Source organism: Trichophyton verrucosum (genome assembly GCF_000151505.1).
Source record: "Trichophyton verrucosum HKI 0517 chromosome Unknown contig00295_1.f1.exp, whole genome shotgun sequence".
Classification (NCBI taxonomy): Eukaryota; Fungi; Ascomycota; class Eurotiomycetes; order Onygenales; family Arthrodermataceae; genus Trichophyton; species Trichophyton verrucosum.
This window is the reverse complement of record NW_003315454.1, coordinates 174,003-194,337: the sequence shown is the minus strand read 5'-3', so window position 1 is coordinate 194,337 and position 20,335 is coordinate 174,003. Positions and strand designations below refer to the sequence as shown.

The 20,335-nt window shown below is 48.3% G+C and overlaps 10 protein-coding genes across 10 annotated transcripts; 3 read left to right on the top strand and 7 right to left on the bottom strand.

Moving 5' to 3' along the window:
- Nucleotides 1-55: 55 nt before the first annotated feature.
- On the top strand, nt 56-1,967 carry TRV_03580 (uncharacterized protein; the record flags this gene model as incomplete). Its single annotated transcript, XM_003022323.1, has 3 exons — nt 56-173; nt 234-351; nt 416-1,967. Coding segments are annotated over 3 exons (1,788 nt in total), but the record flags the coding sequence as incomplete, so codon positions are not given.
- Nucleotides 1,968-2,286: 319 nt separating this feature from the next.
- TRV_03579 (uncharacterized protein) lies at nt 2,287-4,206 on the bottom strand (the record flags this gene model as incomplete). The annotated part of the gene is made up of 1 exon (XM_003022322.1): nt 2,287-4,206. One exon carries the CDS (start codon nt 4,204-4,206, stop codon nt 2,287-2,289), a length of 1,920 nt encoding a protein of 639 aa, XP_003022368.1.
- Nucleotides 4,207-4,294: 88 nt separating this feature from the next.
- Nucleotides 4,295-5,217, bottom strand: TRV_03578 (uncharacterized protein; the record flags this gene model as incomplete). The annotated part of the gene is made up of 3 exons (XM_003022321.1): nt 4,295-4,761; nt 4,836-4,945; nt 5,078-5,217. The coding sequence occupies 3 exons, from the start codon at nt 5,215-5,217 to the stop codon at nt 4,295-4,297; spliced, it is 717 nt and encodes a 238-aa protein (XP_003022367.1).
- A 396-nt stretch (nt 5,218-5,613) lies between these two features.
- On the top strand, nt 5,614-8,072 carry TRV_03577 (Methionine synthase, vitamin-B12 independent, putative; the record flags this gene model as incomplete). Its single annotated transcript, XM_003022320.1, has 3 exons — nt 5,614-5,811; nt 5,884-6,003; nt 6,099-8,072. The coding sequence occupies 3 exons, from the start codon at nt 5,614-5,616 to the stop codon at nt 8,070-8,072; spliced, it is 2,292 nt and encodes a 763-aa protein (XP_003022366.1).
- Nucleotides 8,073-8,643: 571 nt separating this feature from the next.
- TRV_03576 (3-oxo-5-alpha-steroid 4-dehydrogenase family protein) lies at nt 8,644-9,531 on the bottom strand (the record flags this gene model as incomplete). The annotated part of the gene is made up of 1 exon (XM_003022319.1): nt 8,644-9,531. The coding sequence occupies one exon, from the start codon at nt 9,529-9,531 to the stop codon at nt 8,644-8,646; it is 888 nt and encodes a 295-aa protein (XP_003022365.1).
- Nucleotides 9,532-10,190: 659 nt separating this feature from the next.
- TRV_03575 (uncharacterized protein) lies at nt 10,191-13,774 on the bottom strand (the record flags this gene model as incomplete). The annotated part of the gene is made up of 7 exons (XM_003022318.1): nt 10,191-10,300; nt 10,368-10,517; nt 10,574-12,161; nt 12,224-12,679; nt 12,746-12,989; nt 13,018-13,649; nt 13,751-13,774. The coding sequence occupies 7 exons, from the start codon at nt 13,772-13,774 to the stop codon at nt 10,191-10,193; spliced, it is 3,204 nt and encodes a 1,067-aa protein (XP_003022364.1).
- Nucleotides 13,775-15,306: 1,532 nt separating this feature from the next.
- On the bottom strand, nt 15,307-15,819 carry TRV_03574 (uncharacterized protein; the record flags this gene model as incomplete). Its single annotated transcript, XM_003022317.1, has 1 exon — nt 15,307-15,819. One exon carries the CDS (start codon nt 15,817-15,819, stop codon nt 15,307-15,309), a length of 513 nt encoding a protein of 170 aa, XP_003022363.1.
- Nucleotides 15,820-17,138: 1,319 nt separating this feature from the next.
- On the top strand, nt 17,139-17,621 carry TRV_03573 (uncharacterized protein; the record flags this gene model as incomplete). The annotated part of the gene is made up of 1 exon (XM_003022316.1): nt 17,139-17,621. The coding sequence occupies one exon, from the start codon at nt 17,139-17,141 to the stop codon at nt 17,619-17,621; it is 483 nt and encodes a 160-aa protein (XP_003022362.1).
- Nucleotides 17,622-17,867: 246 nt separating this feature from the next.
- On the bottom strand, nt 17,868-18,719 carry TRV_03572 (uncharacterized protein; the record flags this gene model as incomplete). The annotated part of the gene is made up of 1 exon (XM_003022315.1): nt 17,868-18,719. The coding sequence occupies one exon, from the start codon at nt 18,717-18,719 to the stop codon at nt 17,868-17,870; it is 852 nt and encodes a 283-aa protein (XP_003022361.1).
- Nucleotides 18,720-19,137: 418 nt separating this feature from the next.
- On the bottom strand, nt 19,138-20,334 carry TRV_03571 (uncharacterized protein; the record flags this gene model as incomplete). The annotated part of the gene is made up of 2 exons (XM_003022314.1): nt 19,138-19,994; nt 20,067-20,334. The coding sequence occupies 2 exons, from the start codon at nt 20,332-20,334 to the stop codon at nt 19,138-19,140; spliced, it is 1,125 nt and encodes a 374-aa protein (XP_003022360.1).
- Between the last annotated feature and the right edge of the window lies 1 nt (nt 20,335).

The following is a 20,335-nucleotide window of genomic DNA, read 5'->3' as shown; positions in this document are numbered from 1 at the left end:
AGAGGGAGGGAGAAAACTCAGTATTTACCAGTGTTTCTGAAATAAGACGAGGTAGAAAGCAGGTACATGGGAGTCAGCCATGGCGGCCGCAGATGTTCGTGATATGCTGGATTTGCCTGCGGACGGGCAACCCAGGCCAGCAAAGAAGCAGAAAGTCGTCGAAAAGCGACCTGGTAAGGTCTTATAAATCACTATATGTGTCTGATATCCAGATCTAATGGTTGTTTAAATAGAGGGAATTACAAGAGAGCTCTATGCTTTGCTCGGGGAACGCGCGCCTCCTATTGCACTGAACGAGAACAAATATAAAGGACGGCGGAAATGGATGAGCAAACTCAAAGTGAGACCATGGTAGGTGGATTGTCGATGCGCCCTATTGAGCCCGTTATACCATGGCTAATCGTAGTTTCTCCAGGGTTATTACTCCGTTCAAGAATGCCGCTCGAAATGATGACCTTGTTCTTAAACACTGGCAGAGGAAACCGCTAGCCAAAAATCCACCACCAAACGCTGAAACTGGACAAGGAGGCACCACAGATAAAGCAGCAGAAGGCGCTTCTGTAGAAACTGAAGAAACATCTGCCTTCGCGAAGTATAATATCAAGGCTCAACATCCCCGGAGATATACGACAGAGGAATATGACAAACTTTTGAAGAGCGACATTTGGAGTCGCGAGGAGACAGATTATCTTATGGACCTCGTCGAAGAGTTTGACCTCAGATGGATAGTAATCGCAGACCGATATGACTACTCCCCGAATACCGACACGACAGCAGATGGAAGCTCCTCAACGGCTCTCGTTGCGCCAACTAGACGCCGAACAATGGAGGAGATGAAGTCACGGTATTATAACGTTGCTGCTCACATGCTGGCAATTGAACACCCCCTTTCCGAAATGTCAGAAGCGGAGTTTGACATACACGAAAAGATGATGAAATTCAACCCCGAACGAGAGAGGACAAGAAAGGAGCTGGCCAACACTCAGTTAAATAGGTCGAAGGAAGAGGTCACCGAAGAAGCTCTATTGCTGGAGGAATTAAAGAGGATTGTCGCGAACGAAAACCAGTTTATAGACGAGCGGAAGGAGCTATATGCTCGGCTGGAGGCTCCAGTCAGCAACGGCAATACCGCCATGTACCAAACCAGCCAGGGCTTGTCACAACTATTACAATCTCTTCTACAAGCGGATAGGAACAAAAAGCGACGCCCACTGCTCGGCCCGGATACTGGTGTGTCAAGCCCGGTAGGAAACGCTCCTTCAGGCGGACCGTCAGCTAGAGAAAGCAGACCGGAAACACCTGCTCCAACGCCGGCTGCTCCGGCAAACAACAAGAAGGGAGCCGCGGCCAACGCGGCGGCCCAACCTACAATCCGGACTCTCACACCGACTGAAGAAGTGAAGTACGGTGTATCACACCACGACCGCTTAACTTCCGGTGTACAATTCCGAAACGACAAAGCCCAGAAACTCACGCAGGCCAAGTCTAATATCCAATCTCAGAAACTTGCTGCTGCGCTGACAGAGCTAGATATACCCCCTCGCCTCTTTATGCCAACAGAGAAGGTATGCAAGGAGTTTGAGAAACTTATCCACCAAGTTAACTTGTTACTTGACACTCGCAAGTTCGCTGAGAAAGTGGAGGGAGAAATCCGAGTTCTGGAGGCCAGTAAGGCGGAAAGAGAGAGGAAGGAGAACGAGGAAGCTGGTGCCTCTACTGAGGGCAACGAAGGTGCCGAGGGTGCTACGGCTACGGCGAATACTTCGGATCCGGATGGGACTTCAGGTACCAAAGAAGAAACAGAAGCTGAAGCTAAAAGTACATCCCCTGGGCCCGGGAAAGCTGCCTCTGTTAAGGCGGATGCTGCGGTTGGCTCACCTGCTAAGGGGCCTGGAGGTACACACAAACGAAGTGCTAGTGTTCTCAGCGTGGTTAGTGATAAAAGTACTAAGAAGCAGAAGCGATGAATATAGAACCAGACACGTTTGGGATATTAATGGCTTTGCTCTGTATTATATATTACCCGATCCCCTTTTTTACAATATGTAACCAGCTCAAACGGTCAAGACCCCCTTTTCTCCCAGAGCAGAAACGAATGCAAGGGCCATGACCGGTTCTATTATGAGATGCGGAGATATTTATACAGTTAACGGAACTTGACGGGAAGAATACGAAAGAACAACTATTCCCCCTGCCAGCATGGGTATCCAGAAAAGACAACGAAAAAACAAAAAATAAGAAATGGAAGAGAATGAGCGACAAGAAAAAATAATAGAGTGTGGGCTTTTAACTGTTTTGGAGGCAATCATCGTATAGCTTGGACCATACCTCAGCAGATATTGGCTCAGGCCGGATATCCTCACCGTCATCCTCGCTGTCTGAGATGTTGTCATATGCCATTGGGCAAATTTCAGTACTCTCCTTAATTGGGTTCGATGGTTCTCGAAGTGCTTGTACAAGCTTTATAGTGGGATGGTTGCGATTATATACGCCACTTCCAATATCACGACGGGCTGGGTCGAAACCAAGAGGCATCTCTAGGTCCACTTCGGTGCCTAGGGATGGGAACGGCTCTAATCCATGAGATTGGTTGGAACGGCTGGACGCTGCAGTGCAGCTACTGACGTCTCTCTTGTGTCTGCGGACTTTCTTTGTCAGACATGCAATGGCACTCGTTACCCTACTTGAATGGTCACTGCGATCGATATCGCTTTGGTGAAATGGGGACACTCGGCGGATAGTATGACTACCCTCCCTAGTAGCTGTACGTGGGCGCCGATGACTATCCGGACTGTCAGATTGACGTGAGATACGTTTGTAGTCCTGAATTGGCAGCCTGTATTCTGATGGAGCCCCATTTTTATAATCCGTATAAGACTGTGATCGAATGGCCGAGTTATATTTCTCGTCAGCGGCGCCTTCGGAGCAGGAGAGTCGGGGGTACCTTTCACCCAGGGCAATATTGTAGCCGTACCCCAATCTTTTCCCGCCAGACAGCCAGCCATCGCTCAGTCGCCGACTCACAGGTTCCGTCTTGGGATAGTCCTCCTTTGGAGGCTCAGTTTCATCAAATTTCAGGGTGAACACATCGTCTAGGTCTTCAATAAAGCGGCTCCTTCTAACAAAGCTACAACTGTCCCTTTGGGTAGCAATTGAAGGTTCTCGGCGGGTATTTGCTGGTGCCCGCTGTTTCGGCACGTTCTCTGGTGAGACTCTGTTTGAGGTTAAACTCTTTTTTACTTGGTGTATTGGAGACTCGATAGCAGAAAACTCTTCAAGTTTTCGCTCATATTCTGGGGTTTCCGAGGCCGGACTCGAATACACTGAGGTTCCAATATTTATTCTGATTTGCGTGTCATCGGCCTGGGGGCTGTTGGACTGGCAAACATCTGGTGAAGTGCTCTTATTTCGCGCTGTAACATTGATCTGAACGCTTTCGGGAGAGTCTGCCAGAGAAAGGGGACTGATTTCCTTGTCGGGGCTATCCGAAGCCCCAAGGTCGCTTGGGGTCAACGTTGGTGTTTTCCTGTAATCATCTTCTATGATTGAACAAGAGGCCCTTGTTATGTGGGTCTTCAGAGGCGTCATTGGTCCCGCGTCGGAGTCAGGGCTAACAAGGTAGATGGATGTACTTTTTCTTGCTGAATCTGAATGTCCAGCAGAGGAATGTCGTTCGACACCGTCTTCACCAGAGCGATATGCCTCCCGTAAATTGACCGGCTCGGTGGCCTGGCTCCCTCTGTTGCTAGCAGGAGCGCCGTCGAGACCAAGGCAGAATTTTTCCCTCGACAGACTCTGCACATCCCTAGCAGACACTGGGCAAACGTTTTCCAGGATCGTTCGGTTCCCATGACTGGATTTGAGCCGTGCGGTGATCTGAGGGGTGAGCAGCCTGTGTGCATCACTGTCATAGGCATTCTCACTTGTATTTCCACTATCAAGGATATCAAACAATGGCTTGTTTTCGATACTGGCATGTCCACTATCACACATAGAAGCTCTTTCGTCAAGCTTTGCATCTGGAGGCTGTAATCGACCGTCCCGCGAGAACCTCTTGTGAAGCCTTCCGCCAATGGAACCGAGTCGGCTTCTGCCATTTTTCGAATGTGCACGGGCGAGAGCACAGTCCGTTGCCGGTGGTGGAAGGCCTCGAGACTCACCATCGTGAACAGGAGCATTGGCAGAGGAAAATATGGCATCTAGCATCTGCTGCTCTTCCCCAGCGGAATCAAGGGGCGTGTATGTTATGGGCTCGAAGGCAGGCGGCAACGACTGAGGGCGTCCGGCCTGATCGTTAGAGCTGCCACGAGGTGACGCTCTCTTCGGCTTCCTTCGCCATGGGCAGAATATCGAGGCCATCCTGAAGCTGTGGACGAGATATGGTATGGAGAGAAGGAAGAAACAGAACGGGGAGGTTAAAAAAAAAAAAAAAAAAGGATAGCTTCAATCGAGGATCAAAGTACGAAAAGGAAAAAGGACGAAAGAAAAAAAACAACGCGTATAGATGCGAGACTACACGCTCGAGTTCAATCCGTGCATGGGAGTACACAGAATGCGTCTGGGGCCCTGGAGCGAGGATGCTCCTGGTGACATGGCTGGGGGGGACCTTTCTCTGGTACAGCCAGGAAAAGTGGGCAAGAAGCTGAAGAAACATGGAAGGAGGGAGACACAGCGGTGAAACCACTTCCTTCTCGTTGGCTAAAAGCAGGGAGACGCTATCCTGCCGTCCATATAATCCAGAGCAAGGATGGGTATAGCTGGCTGTCGCCCGTGGATGATGGCCCGTAGGCGTGTGGTGTCCTGGGCCGGCGCGCCCTGACAGCGCTGGTACCTACCAGCCATCAGCCGCCAGCCACCGCCATTGATACCCCGATATCTGTCCCCTGACAGCGACACTGACATATCGACATCGTCAAAACATCTCTCGATGGCCCCTGATGGGCCTCTATGCGTTTTTCATGCACCTCCTTCCCCCCGTCGGCTACCATGGCGTCTGTCTTCATGTGTCAGTCTAGCACTCGGGATCGGAGGGAGATGCTTCTACTCGCGCCGACAACCACAGCGGGCAGGAAATTACCGACTCGCCTGCTGCAGTCTGTCCGCCGTCTTCGGAGGCCGAACCCTTCCATCTCGACCATCTGCGCAGTCGTCTTCATCGTCGTCTTCATCTTGATCATCTTCATCTTCATCTTCTTCGTCGTCGTCCTGCTTAGTCATCATGGCGTGACCACGAAAAAGAAAGCGAAAAAAACCCTCCGAATCGGAGTTTCTCGCTCTTTTTTTCTGCCCCTCCACAAAAGGCAAGGCGGTAACTAACTAGCCCCTCCATCCTGCATCCTCCTCCTCCTCCTCCTCCGCCCTTTTTCTTCTCCTCCTCGACTCCCTCAAACTTCTCAACCTCTTCAACCTCACCTCTTCAACCTCACTCCGTCGCCAGCTCGCTCTCTTCACCCCCAATTGACCGTCATCACATAGAAGATACCCTCGTGAAGCGACACAACGCACCTGAAAATGGTTCAATCGTAAGTCGTGCTGCCCTGCCCCGCGTGGACTCTCCGTGGTAAACATGTTCGCTGACCTGGCGGGCTCAGCTCCATTCTCGGCTTCCCTCGTATGGGTCGCCTCAGAGAGCTCAAGAAGGCCACTGAAGCGTACTGGGGCGGCAAGATCTCTCGCGATGAGCTTCTCAGCGAGGGTAAGAGACTGCGTCTCGAGCACTGGAAGATCCAGAAGGATGCTGGCGTCGACCTCATCCCCAGCAACGACTTTGCCTTCTACGACCAGGTCCTGGATCACATTCAGCTCTTTGGAGTATGTCTATGCTACGTTGCCCCGCCAATTGGCCTAAAGAGAGAACTGTCAATGGCTAATCTGCGTACCTAGGCTATCCCAGAGAGATACTCCAAGTATGGTCTTGACCCAATTGACGAGTACTTCGCCATGGGCCGTGGCCATCAGACCCCCGCCACGGACAAGGAGTCAGCTGTCGATGTCCCCAGTCTTGTACGTGTCATCTGTGCAGCTTTGATTCGCACAACATCACCTCCTTTCATCCATGCGTGGAAATGAGTCGTACCTCGCTAACACATGATTTTCAGGAGATGGTGAAATGGTTCGACTCAAACTACCACTATGTCAAGCCTACCCTGCAAGACAACCAGGTGTTCAAGCTCTCCGCTACTCCCAAGCCCGTTGTCGAGTTCAAGGAGGCCAAGGAGGCCGGCATTGTCACCCGCCCAGTCCTTCTCGGCCCCGTCTCTTTCCTGGCTCTCGCCAAGGCTGATCGTGGCCAGAAAGTTGACCCTATTTCTCTCATTGAGAAGCTCGTTCCTCTCTACGTTGACCTTTTGGCCCAGCTCAAGGAGGCTGGTGCTGAGTCTGTCCAGATTGATGAGCCAGTCTTGGTCTTTGATCTCAGGGATGCCGTCAAGGCTGCCTTCAAGCCTACCTACGAGAAGCTCGGTGCTCTCGGTGACAAGGCCCCCAAGCTTGTCTTCACCACCTACTTTGGTGACATTGTCCACAACATTGATGTTCTCGCCAACCTCCAGAGCCTCCACGCCATCCACATCGACCTCGTCCGCAACCCCGAGCAGCTCGAGACTGTCATCGGTGCTCTTGGACCCAAACAGGTCCTCTCTGCTGGTGTTGTCGATGGCCGAAACATCTGGAAGACCAACTTCAAGAGGGCCATTGAGACCGTTGAGCTCGCCATCCAGAAGCTCGGCAAGGACCGTGTGATCGTCGCAACCTCCAGTTCTCTGCTCCACACACCCCACACTCTCGCGAGCGAGAAGAACCTTGATGCTGAGGTCCACGACTGGTTCAGCTTCGCTGTCGAGAAGGCCAGTGAACTGGTTGTCATCGCCAAGGCTGTCACTGACGGCCCTGCTTCCGTCCGTGAGGCCCTCGAGGCTAATGCCAAGTCTATCCAGGCTCGTGCCGCCTCCAAGCGCACTAACGACCCCAAGGTCAAGGAGAGACAGGCTGCTGTCACTGCTGATATGCACAAGCGCAAGTCTGAATTCCCTGACCGTATTGCTGTCCAGCAGAAGGAACTCAACCTCCCCATGTTCCCAACCACTACCATTGGCTCTTTCCCCCAGACCTCTCAAATCCGTGTTCAACGAAACAAGTTCACCAAGGGTGAGATTACTGCTGAGGAGTACGAGAAGTTCATCGAGAAGGAGATCCAGGACGTTGTCAAGATCCAGGAGGACCTCGACTTGGATGTCTTCGTCCATGGTGAGCCAGAGCGTAACGACATGGTCCAGTACTTCGGTGAGCGTTTGACTGGTTATGTCTTCACCACCCACGCTTGGGTCCAGAGTTATGGCTCTCGATGTGTCCGCCCACCAATCATCGTTGGTGACATCTCTCGCCCCGCTCCTATGACTGTCAAGGAGTCCAAGTATGCTGCTTCCATCTCCAAGAAGCCAATGAAGGGCATGCTTACTGGACCCATCACCTGTCTCCGATGGTCATTCCCCCGTGATGATGTCCACCAGTCTGTCCAAGCCCAGCAGCTCGCCCTTGCTCTCCGTGACGAGGTTGTTGATCTTGAGGCTGCTGGCATCTTCGTCATCCAGGTTGACGAGCCCGCTCTCCGTGAGGGTCTCCCTCTCCGTGCTGGAGCTGCCCGTGATGCCTACCTCAAATGGGCAGTTGAGTCCTTCCGCCTCGCCACCTCCGGCGTTGCGGATGGCACCCAGATCCACTCCCACTTCTGCTACTCCGAATTCCAGGACTTCTTCCACGCCATTGCCGCCCTTGACGCTGATGTCCTCAGTATCGAGAACAGCAAGAGTGACGCTAAGCTCCTCAAGGTCTTCGTTGACGAGGCCTACCCCCGCCACATCGGCCCTGGTGTCTATGACATCCACTCCCCCCGTGTGCCTGGCGAGGAGGAGATCAAGGCCCGTATTGAAGAGATGCTTCAGTACCTCCGACCAGATCAACTCTGGATCGATCCTGACTGCGGTTTGAAGACCCGCAAGTGGCCTGAGACCAAGGCTGCCCTTGTCAACATGGTCAACGCCGCCAAGTTCTTCCGCCAGAAATACTCTAAGTAAACCTCTCTAAAGGGATTTAACGAACGAGCTGGTACAGAAGAACAATAAAAAAAATATAGAAAAAAAAAAAAAATGAAAGCAAAAAAAATAACTCAACGCAAAATAATCAAAAAGGCACAGTGTTTCAACATGCATAGCGGATATTCGGGTTAGGCTGGTAGTGGAATGGAAATGGTTTTCTCTTTGAATTGAAAAATACCCACGATCTCAACATCGGCGTTTAGTTCATGAGATCTTAGCTCATTTCCCTCTAACGATTTCTTTGTCTCGTTTGTTTCTTTATATTTCCCTGTTATGTTAATAGAGAGCCTCTACAAGATTGCTCGCACTACTACGTGTTAGCTTGAGGAGCCCCGTGATGGGCCCTATCAATTGAATCAATGAAAAGCAATATTTCAACAACTTCAAATATTCCTCGTTTTGTACCAGCAAGAAAGGGAGGGAACATGCACATCGAATGACGGAAAAAAGAACTTTTATCATTTCCCCTTACAAGAATTATACCAATTTCATAGTTTTCCCACTCGATAAATTCGGGTACCAAATTTACGCTTGATATAGTCTCCCTTAATCACAACCACTTGCAATAAGGAACGAACGCCCCCCTGCCTCCAACTGCCTTCTCGCCAAAATGCTCGATATACCAAGTTCTGCCCCAGCGAGCACGTACCGCGGTAGTAGTCATAATATTCACGCATATCAACAAGACGGGGAACGGAAGCGGTAAACCGCAAGTACTCATAAAGAATTTAGCGACGGGCGCATAAAATGGCGCAAGTTGCACCACACCAGTCGAAGCGGCAGATTCGGCCGTAACTGACGCCACGTTAAGAGTGGTGACCGAGAGTGCAATGATCACGAAACCAGTCCATTCAATCCATTCCAGCGCGTAATGAGGGAATAAGATCGACGAGAAATACCCCTCCGCTGGAGGCAGAACATATACTTTGTCATAGATAGATTTACCATTGGACCTGACAGCAGCGCTGTCGTCCTGCTTCTTTTGTCGTCGATGCGCTTCCTCCTTGCGCAACTCGAATAATGTATTCTCGGATTGAATGTTGCCGTACATACCGACTAGGAAGATTGCAAGACCGATGTAAGGGACATAAGCCATGTAGCCCGTTAACTTTGGCGCAGTGGCGATCGTAGTGTCATACATGGCTCCTGGGGCCTCGGGGGTGCCTGCTGTCGCCAGAACGGTCTTGTAACCGAGCAGCCAGGACGCAAAGGTGCTCGAGGCCAGGTAGTGGAATAAAATGGCGAAGAAGAAGATTTCAATGTGGATTGGTGACATGCTTGGGGCCAGGAAGAGGGGCGTGATCAATGCGCGGTTGACGTAGTGGAGGACATATAGCACGGCCAGCACTTTATGCCATGTTGATAAGCCAGAGAAACCATTGCCTTGCTCAGAGGTCGAGATTATATAGATGAAGTTGGCCATTCCGAAGCTCTCCATTATGCACCATGAGTATCGACCGGGCAGGTTGAAGTAGGATTTCGATATCGAGGTCTTGCCTTGGGGGTAGTATGGTGTTAACAGTTGAAGTATTGGCGCCTAGATATGAGTATATTGCGTGTTAGAATGTATTAAGGAATGCGCAGTTGTTATTTGAGCGTTTGGAGGCATGCGATGCTCACAATAAGGAAGTATTGAAAGACAGTTATCAGCACCGCGTACGCTGGCTGGGTGACAGGGAAAAAATCCGCACGCGGCGGAAGGGACTTAGCCCATTCAGTAACGGATTCCATTATCGCGTCCATCTTGGAAGAGTGTTCGAGGCGCGCGAAGGGTGCTGGTCAAATGCGCTGGAGATGGTTGAAACTGGCGATGTTGTTGGGGGAGATGACAAATGTTACTAATTTAGGCTCAATTAAGTTTGGAGCTTGTGCGGGTCCCTTGTTAGTTACCCCCTGACTACAAGCTTATTTATATCAGTAGGCGCCTTGATGACTATGAGGTGCTGGTGGTGTTGATCTCGCTGCAGGAGAAAACGCCAATAGGCAAAGAAAGATTTCATTGGTATGGACACTAAGAGTAAAACCACACAATTAGATAGCGTAACCAAATAGTTAGTATTCCATAAATTGCCTCTATAACGACTTTACAGCGCAGGTTTAACCAGCACCAGTCTCCATCTTGTCACTGTTTTCCGCTGCTTTTTCAGCCAACCTCGCGGCCCGTTTCTCCGCTTTGAAAGCTTCGATTTTTTCTCGGAGATTGATATCTAAAGGGCGGGCGGGTCAGTAGGCATCCTTGACCAATAGCTAAAGCAAAAAATTAGCATGGCTTACCAGGAACAACCTCCTCGATCTTCAGAGGAGCTCGGTTGAACGGATCGTTGGGGTCGCTTAGAAGATGGGACCTGATAGTTGACCTATCTATTGATACCTTGGAGCTTGGGAGAATAACGGGATCCTCCATGAGCGTATACATAAGAGGATCTAGTAGAAGTTAGGAAACAGGCTGTGACCCCTAATGCTAAATTTTGAAAACTTACCTAAGTACTCATCCGGAATCTCGCCTAGATCCTCTTCTGCCTGTTCATCTTCCTCCTTTGCCTTCTTGACGGCGGCCTGGAGCTTGTCCCATTTAGCCAAATCTTCCGGGGATTTAAGGGCGAACTTTCGAAGAATTTCGGCTGCCTTCTCAAAGTTTGCCGGTTTATACGAGCGACCGTCCCGAGCAACGGCCAGAATAAAGCTTTCCTTGTCCATCAGATTCAGGTAAACGTCTGTGATTTCGTTCAACATATTACGAGGATTAAATCCGTATTCGGCAGGGTTGTCCACACGCAAGTTTGTGCTCTTCGGGCCAACCATGGCATCAAGGTTATAGTTGATCATGTCAGCCAGACGTTGTACAATCTCCTTCATGGTAAACGAATCAGCCAACGCTTCGGTAAAAAGCTTTAGCATCGCAACCGTTTCGTTGGTTAGTTGCATAGTTGACTTTGCACGACGCTTCTCCCCATCCAGAAACTCTTCCTTTTCTTTTCGAACGCTCTCCTCCATCGAGCTTCCCTCTCGATTCAATTCCTCTTGAGTGTCATGGATCTTAATAAATGACGTGAATGATAGGTCGAGGATATAAGTTACATCGTTCAGGAGAAGATTCACGAATTGAACAAAAAAGTCCAGGTTCTTCTTCGCTTCGACGGAGAGCTTGTCTCGATAGACCTGATTGGGCCAGATGCATTTGATAATCTGGAATATCTCATATCGGATGCTGAATTTATCACTAAACTGCGTGTGGGTGCCAGTGAACTCCGCTTCAATATAAAATGTCATCAAACTGTGGAGTAGATGGCCCAGGGCGAATGGCATCGAGTTGAACATGTCGACGAGAATTCCTCTCCCCCCGCTTCGTCGAGATAATGTACCATAGTATAAGATAGTCACCAAACCTGATTTCATGAAGGGATTTTTGATATAGTTGGAACTCTGTAGAAGCGTGATACAGAGAATTACCAACTCATCTCCCTGGGTTGAAGCAACAACCTGGGGCATGTTCAACAGTATGAACCTGAAGTTGCTGATTATGTCGTCAAGGAAATACTCCGGCAGAAACTTCAGCACTTCTGATTGTTCTTCTGGTAGCGGGAGCTGAACTTGTTCTTTTGGAAAGTCACGCTTAGATATCAAGCGTAGTAACCAGACTATCACATATCTCATGAATTGCATGGACCTAGACTGCCAAAGTTCGTCGAGAAGCAGACCTTGGAGAGCATATTCAAGGGCCATACCCAGCTCTAGCCGGTCTTTGTACTTTTTGAGGGCTTCCTCGAACATCCTAAGCTGGACAGGGTTAAAAGCCCATCGAGGTCTCTCAAGCTCAAACCGATCTATTTGTGATTGCATATCTCGAATGTGTCTATGAAGATCGTTAAGTTTTGTTGTCAATGATTCACTGCCATAATGGTGAGCGGCGACTGTCAAGAAAAATATTTCGGTAATGAAATTTGATGAGCCGTCTACGGTCTTGTCGTAGAATGCGTCCGAGGTTTCTTGATCAGCATTGATTTTTGTTTCGTCCCTCATTTGGACTCGTGGTTTCCGTTGGACATATTCCAGCTCTATTCTGTCAATCTAGATAAGGTTAGCAGGCAAATCTCCAAATCTCCAAATTCTGTAAACCTAAGAAATCTCACCTTTGAGAAAGTAGCATCCATAAATGGTTCACAGAGCTGGTCTAGACAGGTGGTTATATTGAACATAAACCCATCAGAAGAGACCTGTTTAGGGTCTACATTGAGAGCTCTGCGCTTGTGATTCAAGTTCAAGGACGCCGCAAACCAGTCCAATACGTGTTCTCGTGCGGATTTCGAAGCCCGGATCAACTGGTTGATGATGTCAAGTAATTCACTTTGTACCAGTTGCTGGGTCATCCTCATGGATCTCTGGGCATTTAAGATAAAGAGTTGGTCACGAGTCTTCGGGCTGGAGAAATATTTGAGGGTGACGTTAGGATGGAGAGGAGAGAGGGCAAACCAAGGGCCAAGAATAGTCATGGTCTCGAAGTCAGGGGCCGAAGTCGCTGGGTTAAACTTGGAGGAATCTGTAATAGCGGTAGCTATTGCCGGATAGCGCACAAGATTTCTCAGGGCCTATGAGCCGGGATGACAGATTAGACATGAATATATTGACAACCGTGTGTTTTGCAGTATTCTCACCATCATATAAGGATGATAATCATCGTCTAGAGTAATCCTTGAGAGATCCTGGCTCATTTCCTCAACCGCTGTGACAAAAGCAGGAAGAATTGAGTCATCTTCCTCTACACGTTTGAGAGCCTCCAAAATAAATTCCTGGTTGAGCCCTTGATCGTCGTCTGGATCCAATAAGAGATGTGGTTTCAGGGGAGCAGACGGAGGTGATTCGACTCTGTTCAACTTGTCAGAGCAAGTATTACTTGAACTATGGTCAGCTGGGAGTGGAAACATACCCGAACATCTCTGGCATTGTCGCTGCAAATATACAGTAGCCCATGCATAACCGTCGAGCCTCTAGAATAATATCATATTTAGGATCACCAACTGCCGGCTTCCTAAAACCCTTGAATAAGGTGGATATCCTCTTCCAGCATGGCAGTAAGTATGAAAGAGGCTTTTGATTATCTGTTTGTGAAGCAGCTTCAAGCAACGCTTGGTCGAGAATGGTGACACTCATTCGCACAGGAGCCTTGTCCTCTTCCAAATCCTGACGTACTCCGCGTAGGTACGTCAACTTCTGGCCATGTATATCCGTGCGCCTATTTTCATCCAGGGATAGTCTAAATATGTTGCATATTGTCCGGTTCTCGAACTCTTCAATAGTCTCTGGAGGCTTGGATAAGCCTTTGGCTGCCGACCCTTGATTTCCTGCCTGTGTAATTCTGATACGCTTCATTTCCGTGTGAGTATTTGCATCAGAGTCTGGCTCTGGCTTCGTTCCGCCAGAAGAGCTTGGCTGCGGGAGTTGCTGCTGAGGGGCTGGTGCAGGTGAGGCGGCATTCGAGGAAGGCTGAGATTCTTCGTTTGGTGACGATGAAGAGTTGGTAGCTTGGGAAGCAAGCTTAGCCAGCCGCTTATTGCGGATCTACGGCAATGAGTGAGCAGATGTCTCCGTGACTATGCATTTGGGAATCTGGGGGTATTGGAGGGTGATTGATGTAGGGAGAGCTTCAACTAGTTAGTTACCTGGTCGGCGTCCATATTGTCCATATTCCAAGCTTCCAGCTGATTCCGGAAGCTAGACGGCCTTTATCTCCCTCTTTCTCGTCCAAGAGCTATCTCCTTCTATGGCGCTTCAGGCGTGAACTCGACGGTTGGCATCAAGGAGATGTTCTTTCGAACTTGAAGCTTGTGTCTTTCTTTTTGTCAGCGTCATAACTAAGTGGTTAGTTATTTGCTGATTAGATAAGCCCCAGGCTCTCCCACCGCCCACCAGGCAGCCATCACCACCATCACCACCACCAATTTCATGTTCGCTACAACAGCGATTTGATAGCCTGACAAGATGCGCAGCGGCATTTACAAGGAAGCTCGTTGCAGAGGGTAACTGTGTGCCGTGCAAGCGTCGAAGTGTCACTTCTAAATAAAGCGCCATTAGAACTAGCTCCACGCCCACTATGGAGCTAGATAGCCACAACTAAATAGTGGCTGCAATCTAGACTATCAAACTTAGAAAGATAACTATACAAATCGCTAACTAAATAGTAAATACTGTCCTGATCACTGTATGTACTCTTCAAGTATTCCAAGTTCCTTCCTAGAAGCAGAGAACATGCATTTAGCGATTGCTAGTGTAGGGGAGGAGTTCTTCTTTAGAGATATGCCTGACTATAAAATCATCAGCGTCATCCACGGCCCGCATGCTCAAGGGACCATACATACATAGACGTGATGACATCCCAGTATTCACGAGATTTGTTGTTAAGTTGAGGGTTTACAATGGAAACTCATCATTAACTAATAATTAATAGGGTACGGAGTAACTTCAGGTAATAAGGAAGCATAACTAACTACTTACTCTAGAGTACTTTCTAGGTTCGCTATCGATCACGGGCTCACCTATTTGCCCAGTAGTTTGACAACCTGTTACTTAACTTGTAGCACTAATATATGAAGGGAACCCCGAGAATAAAACTGCAGAACCTAGGGTTGGTCTATTCAAAGACTGTTTCTATATAGTAAACTTGAATTTTCTTTTTGCTACGGAGCTGGTTGTAAAGTATAGAGTTAACTAACTATAACTATATGTTAAATACAGGCAAGGAATGAAGATAAAGGATTAATTAATATGCCTAAGAGTGATATAACAAAGTAAAGCTATGTAATAAGTGTATATCAATGAGCGTGAAGATCAGTAAATAAACAGATAAAATGCCAGGATTAACTGGTCATCCATCTATTGTTAAAACTCCGGCCTTAGTCCATGTTCCTGTAGAGAACATGGGGCAGATAGGCCTTTTTGTCTGGTGCTCTAGTGATTGTATAAACACCCCAGATGACTTAACTAAATTCGCCTAGCCAATAACCAAGTCTTACCCTAAAGGTTGGATTTGCTATAAACATGAGGATAAGCGACGTTCAAGTCCTTTAATGCCATATAGGGTAGGTTACTACTCTCAGTGAGGAGAGAAAAGCGAAAAGAAGATTACTTCTGAAGTAATAACTACGTAACATGTCTATCTACTTCAATAGTAATTGCGCCACTTCAACATTCTTGATCCGGTACGTATCCCAAAACACCATTATGCAGTTGCCCAGTTGCCCGCAGGAGGGGTGAATACAGTTCCTCCAACACGGCCGGCCACACTGCTCAGGGCCTCTGTGGTGACTTTACCCTGTTTATGGAGCTCCTGTAGGACGCGGATGACAAAATTTTGACAGTTATTGTTGGCAATATTGTAAGGGAATTGCGCATCGATGGCCTGGGATACTTGGTGAAGAGTGGAAGCTGAAATACCACCCTGTGCCGCAGTGATAATGGAGCTGAGACCGGTGAGTTGGCCGCTGGTGTTCGGATGGAACTTTGGAACGTTGAAATAGCCATGGCTATACGAGCCAGTGACAGCATGGACACTCGCAGAGACAGTAGGATTTCCGGAATACACCACATGGAAAAGGGTACCCTCCGCGCATTGATCCCAAGACCTCGCAAGGAATAACCCCCAATGTTCAGTATGGCGACAGGTGAAGCCACACTGTCTAAAGCGGGCTAGGAACAGGGGTCGGGCGTTTGAGGATTGGTCAGGAGCAGACATTACGAACGGGAGTCTGCAATATATTTTAGTGTTTATTCACAAGAAAAGCTTCATTGTACCTTACTGTCAACTTCAATGAGGTAGAAAGCAGAAGGTAGATTCTTGTAGAGAGCCAGAAGTAATACCGTATAAGACTGAGGATGCTGTGCTTTGGGTGCTGAGGTATCGGACATAGGGCTACTTCCTCCTTTATATATTTCATCTCGTTTGAACTAAAGCAAGGGTCAAAAGTTCAACAATGCATAATTGATATAAAAAAAGAACCAGACGACACAAAAGGGGAAGGGGGTAGAGAAAACGAATGAAACCCAGCGCTTATGCATGGGGCGGTTTCTAACAGTTAAAGAGAGCCATGTTTTTGTAGATACGGTATTAACAATCTGGTAATATATCCTTGGATTGGAGTACATAATTATAATAACCAATAACTTGAGTACACCGGCAACCAAGACAACATGGGTATGGTATTGATTGGCTCTGAGTGAAGGGTACAATCACTGAGCCGGCATGGTGTCTATCAAGTTTCACTTGCCGCTGATTCTCCCATAACTGCAGGCTTCGCATCAACTTGTGTTGGAAAATGGAGCACTCTGTAGATGTCTGCTTAAAAAAATTCGCTGGGGCCGAAATCATTGATATCTGACTGGGATACATCCACTTTAGTGCCCCTTTTTTATCCACACTGTTATGATGGTCTGTTGACGCATGAGCATGCAATTTTGGGGGCTGAGTACGGAGTACATGGTATGCGATCTTGCATTGAATTTATGAGAGCAAGTGCCACTTCGAACGACACGGGTGACCGCCAAGTCAAGAGTAGTTATTATCAAGACCTAATCGAGGATTGAAGATGCAGCAGGTTCCTTTAATAACAGCTTGAAAGGGTTAGAGGTTGCCGAGAAAGCGGTTTTCCAACTGCCTGTCGCCGTCACCTGTAACCACAGCCGTAGGAGATCGGATGTTCCTAGGTTCCATTCTAAAGCTGCCCACCTGGAATTGGCCGTGCATTTGGATTGTTTGTGGCGGGAGGTCGTGGACCAAAACAGCTGGCGAATGAGCGCAGTTGCTTAAGCGCCAGCCCCCAACAAGGTCACGCCAAGATGTCTTTAATCTAACTAGTTAGGCCAGTAACTCGTTAACTTGGTATTACTTAACCTGCGAAGAGATGGAAACTCCCAGTGGAAGACAAGCCTCTAATGCTATGTTAGTCATCTATCAGCGATCAACTACATTCCTTTTTCAAGTTCATATCCCTTATCCCAATACTCTTCTGCAACTAGTTATCAGAAAATAACACCTCAAAGCATACGCCAACAGCCATGGCATGGGCCAGTATTGTCCATGAAGCCACCAGAAGGCCACCTTCTCCTCCGCCTGGCCATGTCTACCATCACACTTGCTTCGTCTATTCTCCTGACGACGTGTCGACGAGCTCACCACCCATTATTGCCTACATATCCAGGAATGGCGACATCAAAATGCGTGATATTGACCTAGACTGGACGAACAATCCGCGTATTGTGATAAAGGAGCTAGTCACTTCCAAACGAATGAGCCGTCACGACTTCGAAGATATCCTACGCCTGGCTAGTCAAGAGAACAGTCGAGAAGACATGAAATGCTCCAATGCGTGCCGGCACCTACGAGAGTTTCAGCCTGGGTTTGACCTGCTGCAGTGGTTTGGGCGTCAGATGGCAGAGATATACCTTGTGGCTTTACGATCAGGCCTTGAGGATGATTTATGGGAACCAGATCCGCCGGAATACAATCCTACTTCTTTTCCAAGCTGCATTATTCAGTAACGGCTCTCAATAACTACCCATCTCAATAACTACCCATGTCTTCCTTTCTCTTCCTTTCTCCCCTTTCTACCTATATATTGTATCTAGAAATCCCAGGGACAATACAAAAATCCAAGTAGACTCACTTTCTACTCTTTTTATATTCTGCCATCGCCCAATTGAGAATTGCTTGAAGAGTTGTTACAACATGAGATGATGTGTGTATGCATACATGATGAGGTGCATAGTTGCTGGAAAAGCCAATTCCTAGTGCCCGAAGTAAGTAACCTCCCCAAATAACCGTTCCACAGCCAGTGCCTCCGCCTCGACTCTCTGGGGGGAACATTGTAATCCAATCCCGCTGAAGACCTCATTCAAAAATTGTTTCCACTCTGGATCGTGAAATTCACTTGTCATAGCGATTGTATACTCCATGTAGTCAGGAAAAAATCCGCTTCTTTCCCAATCGATGATTCCCGTAATACGCCATTCAGTATCATTTCCTTCCCCAACATTCTGGACAAGTATGTTATGTGGGCAGAGGTCGCCATGAGTGAGTACGAAGCGAGGTTTAGATGCTGGCTTGCGAAGCGCGTCAAGTTTCTCCTCCAGGGCCTTTGCTGCCGCAGGATCCCGCGCACCTAGCAGGGAGACCTTGTGTTTGTCAAAGTCCGCTTCAGTATGAAATGGCCCGCAAAACTCCCCCTTGAATGGGCGATAGGGATCTCGGACGTAGCGGTTATGGGAAATGCCACCAACATAGTCGATTGAGCATTGTCTCAGGAGGACAACTTGTTCCTGGATCTGGGTTTTCAGATACTCTTTATCGTCACCATTCATGCTTTTCCAGACGGAGTCAAGCCTTTTTCCGGGGAGGAAATCCATAATCATTATCGAGTTTTCGCGAACTATGCTCACTCCACGCAGTTTCGCCGTTTTGACCGTGGTACATCTCGAGATATGGTCAAGAACCGCGATCTCGTTTTCATTCACAGCCCCAACTTTTGCAACTTCAAAGCCCTCTCCATCCTGTCGACGACGCTTTACAACAGCTCTTCCTAGGCTAGAAAATATCCTTTCTCCTTCTAACCAGGGGAAAAACTCGACGTAATCGTCCATTTCGTGCTAGAAGTTGAATTGGTAAGATGGTGAAATTTCCGTGGTTCCACAGCTGGCGGGGAACAATTCATCTTCCGACCCCATTACGCACCACCGAGGTACCTCGGCCAGGCCCGTACCTAGGTACTCCACGAGTAGTTAAGTGTTCACCGTCAACCTCGCGTAAGACGTTGTGCATGCCATATTGAAGTCAATCTGCCAAAAATGTAGGCAGGTAGGTGGTTACCTGGTTAGTAATAAACGCAGTAACTATGTAAAAATTGCAGAACTGTTGGAACAAAGAGTAGATTCCGGAAACCTAATGGGAGGAATTAGTAGAAAACTGATGTACGTTTAAACATAATTAGTTATCTATTCGTATCAAAGTTATAAGAATCAAAAAAAGTCAGCTATACTGTTGAGGGTGAGGGCAAGGGTATCAGCTACTGAGTGCCTTTAGTTTTGCACAACTCTTGAGCTCTAGATCTTGTGCCTCTCTCATCTTCTCAACGTCTGGGAAAAACCACCCTTGAGCATCTTGAACCAGGCGATCGCGGTAATTTATCTCACTCTGGCACTCACGGCGTAGGTTGGCTACGTAGTCAACCTCAATTCTCTGATCTAGCTGGTGGAGTTTGCGCGGGCTGTAGTCTTCAATATCTGTTGGGTTGAGGAAGTATTTGAGTTTGAGTTTCGGGGTCATTCGTTGGAGCGTATGTGGTGGATCTGGGGTGTGGAGTTTGAAAGATGGCGTTGAAGGCGAAGTGCTGCTAAACAGGTTGGACAGGAAGGGTAGGATAAATAGTAGGAGGAGAGGGAGAAATTGTGTGAGAGATGCAACTCCTGGAGGCGTCTGGGAGGGATCTGGCTCATTCGTATCTCTCGGGCGTCTTCGTGGTCGATTCCCTCCGAATTGATGTACACGAAAACCGGGGCCGCCTCCCATGTTAAAGACAAACTGGGGACCACCATCAAATATGCCACCTCCTGCGGTATTTGTTAGTGATAAAGTTCGAACATTGCCAAAGTGTCCATTAGAAGCTTGAGAAACTATACCGAACGGTCCGAATCCTCCGCCTGCAGCTCCGCCGAAGAATCTATTAAAGAGTTCCTCCGGAGAAATCTCCTCCTCATAAGCATATTGCCGTCCGGGATGTGGTTGGAAGCCTCCAAAGCCACCGAAAGGTGAAGATGTCGACGCTCCAGCGTTGAATCTGTTGTCTGGGTCTCCGCCAAATCTGTCATATTTGGCTTTCTTGTCTGCATCAGATAATATCTGGAATGCCCTCGATACCACTACACATTATTCCCCCCCTCATTAGAGTATGTCCTTTGAATAGAAAAAAATTCTATAGAGAGCGTACATACTCTTGAATGCTTCGTCTGCACCCTCGTAGCCGTTCTTGTCTGGGTGGGTCAACAAGCTGAGCTTCCGATAAGCCTTCTTAATCTCTCCATCTGTCGCGGTTTTCTCGACTGCGAGAATCTCATAAAACGCTGTAGCAGAGCATTTCCGCACTCTTAGTACTGCCGCTTTTTGCTCTGGGGTGTATTTCCTATCTTGGTTTCCCTGATTGTGCTGGCGAGAATGGGCACCACTGGGCCTGTCGGCACCAGTTGCGGTCGCAGAGGGCATA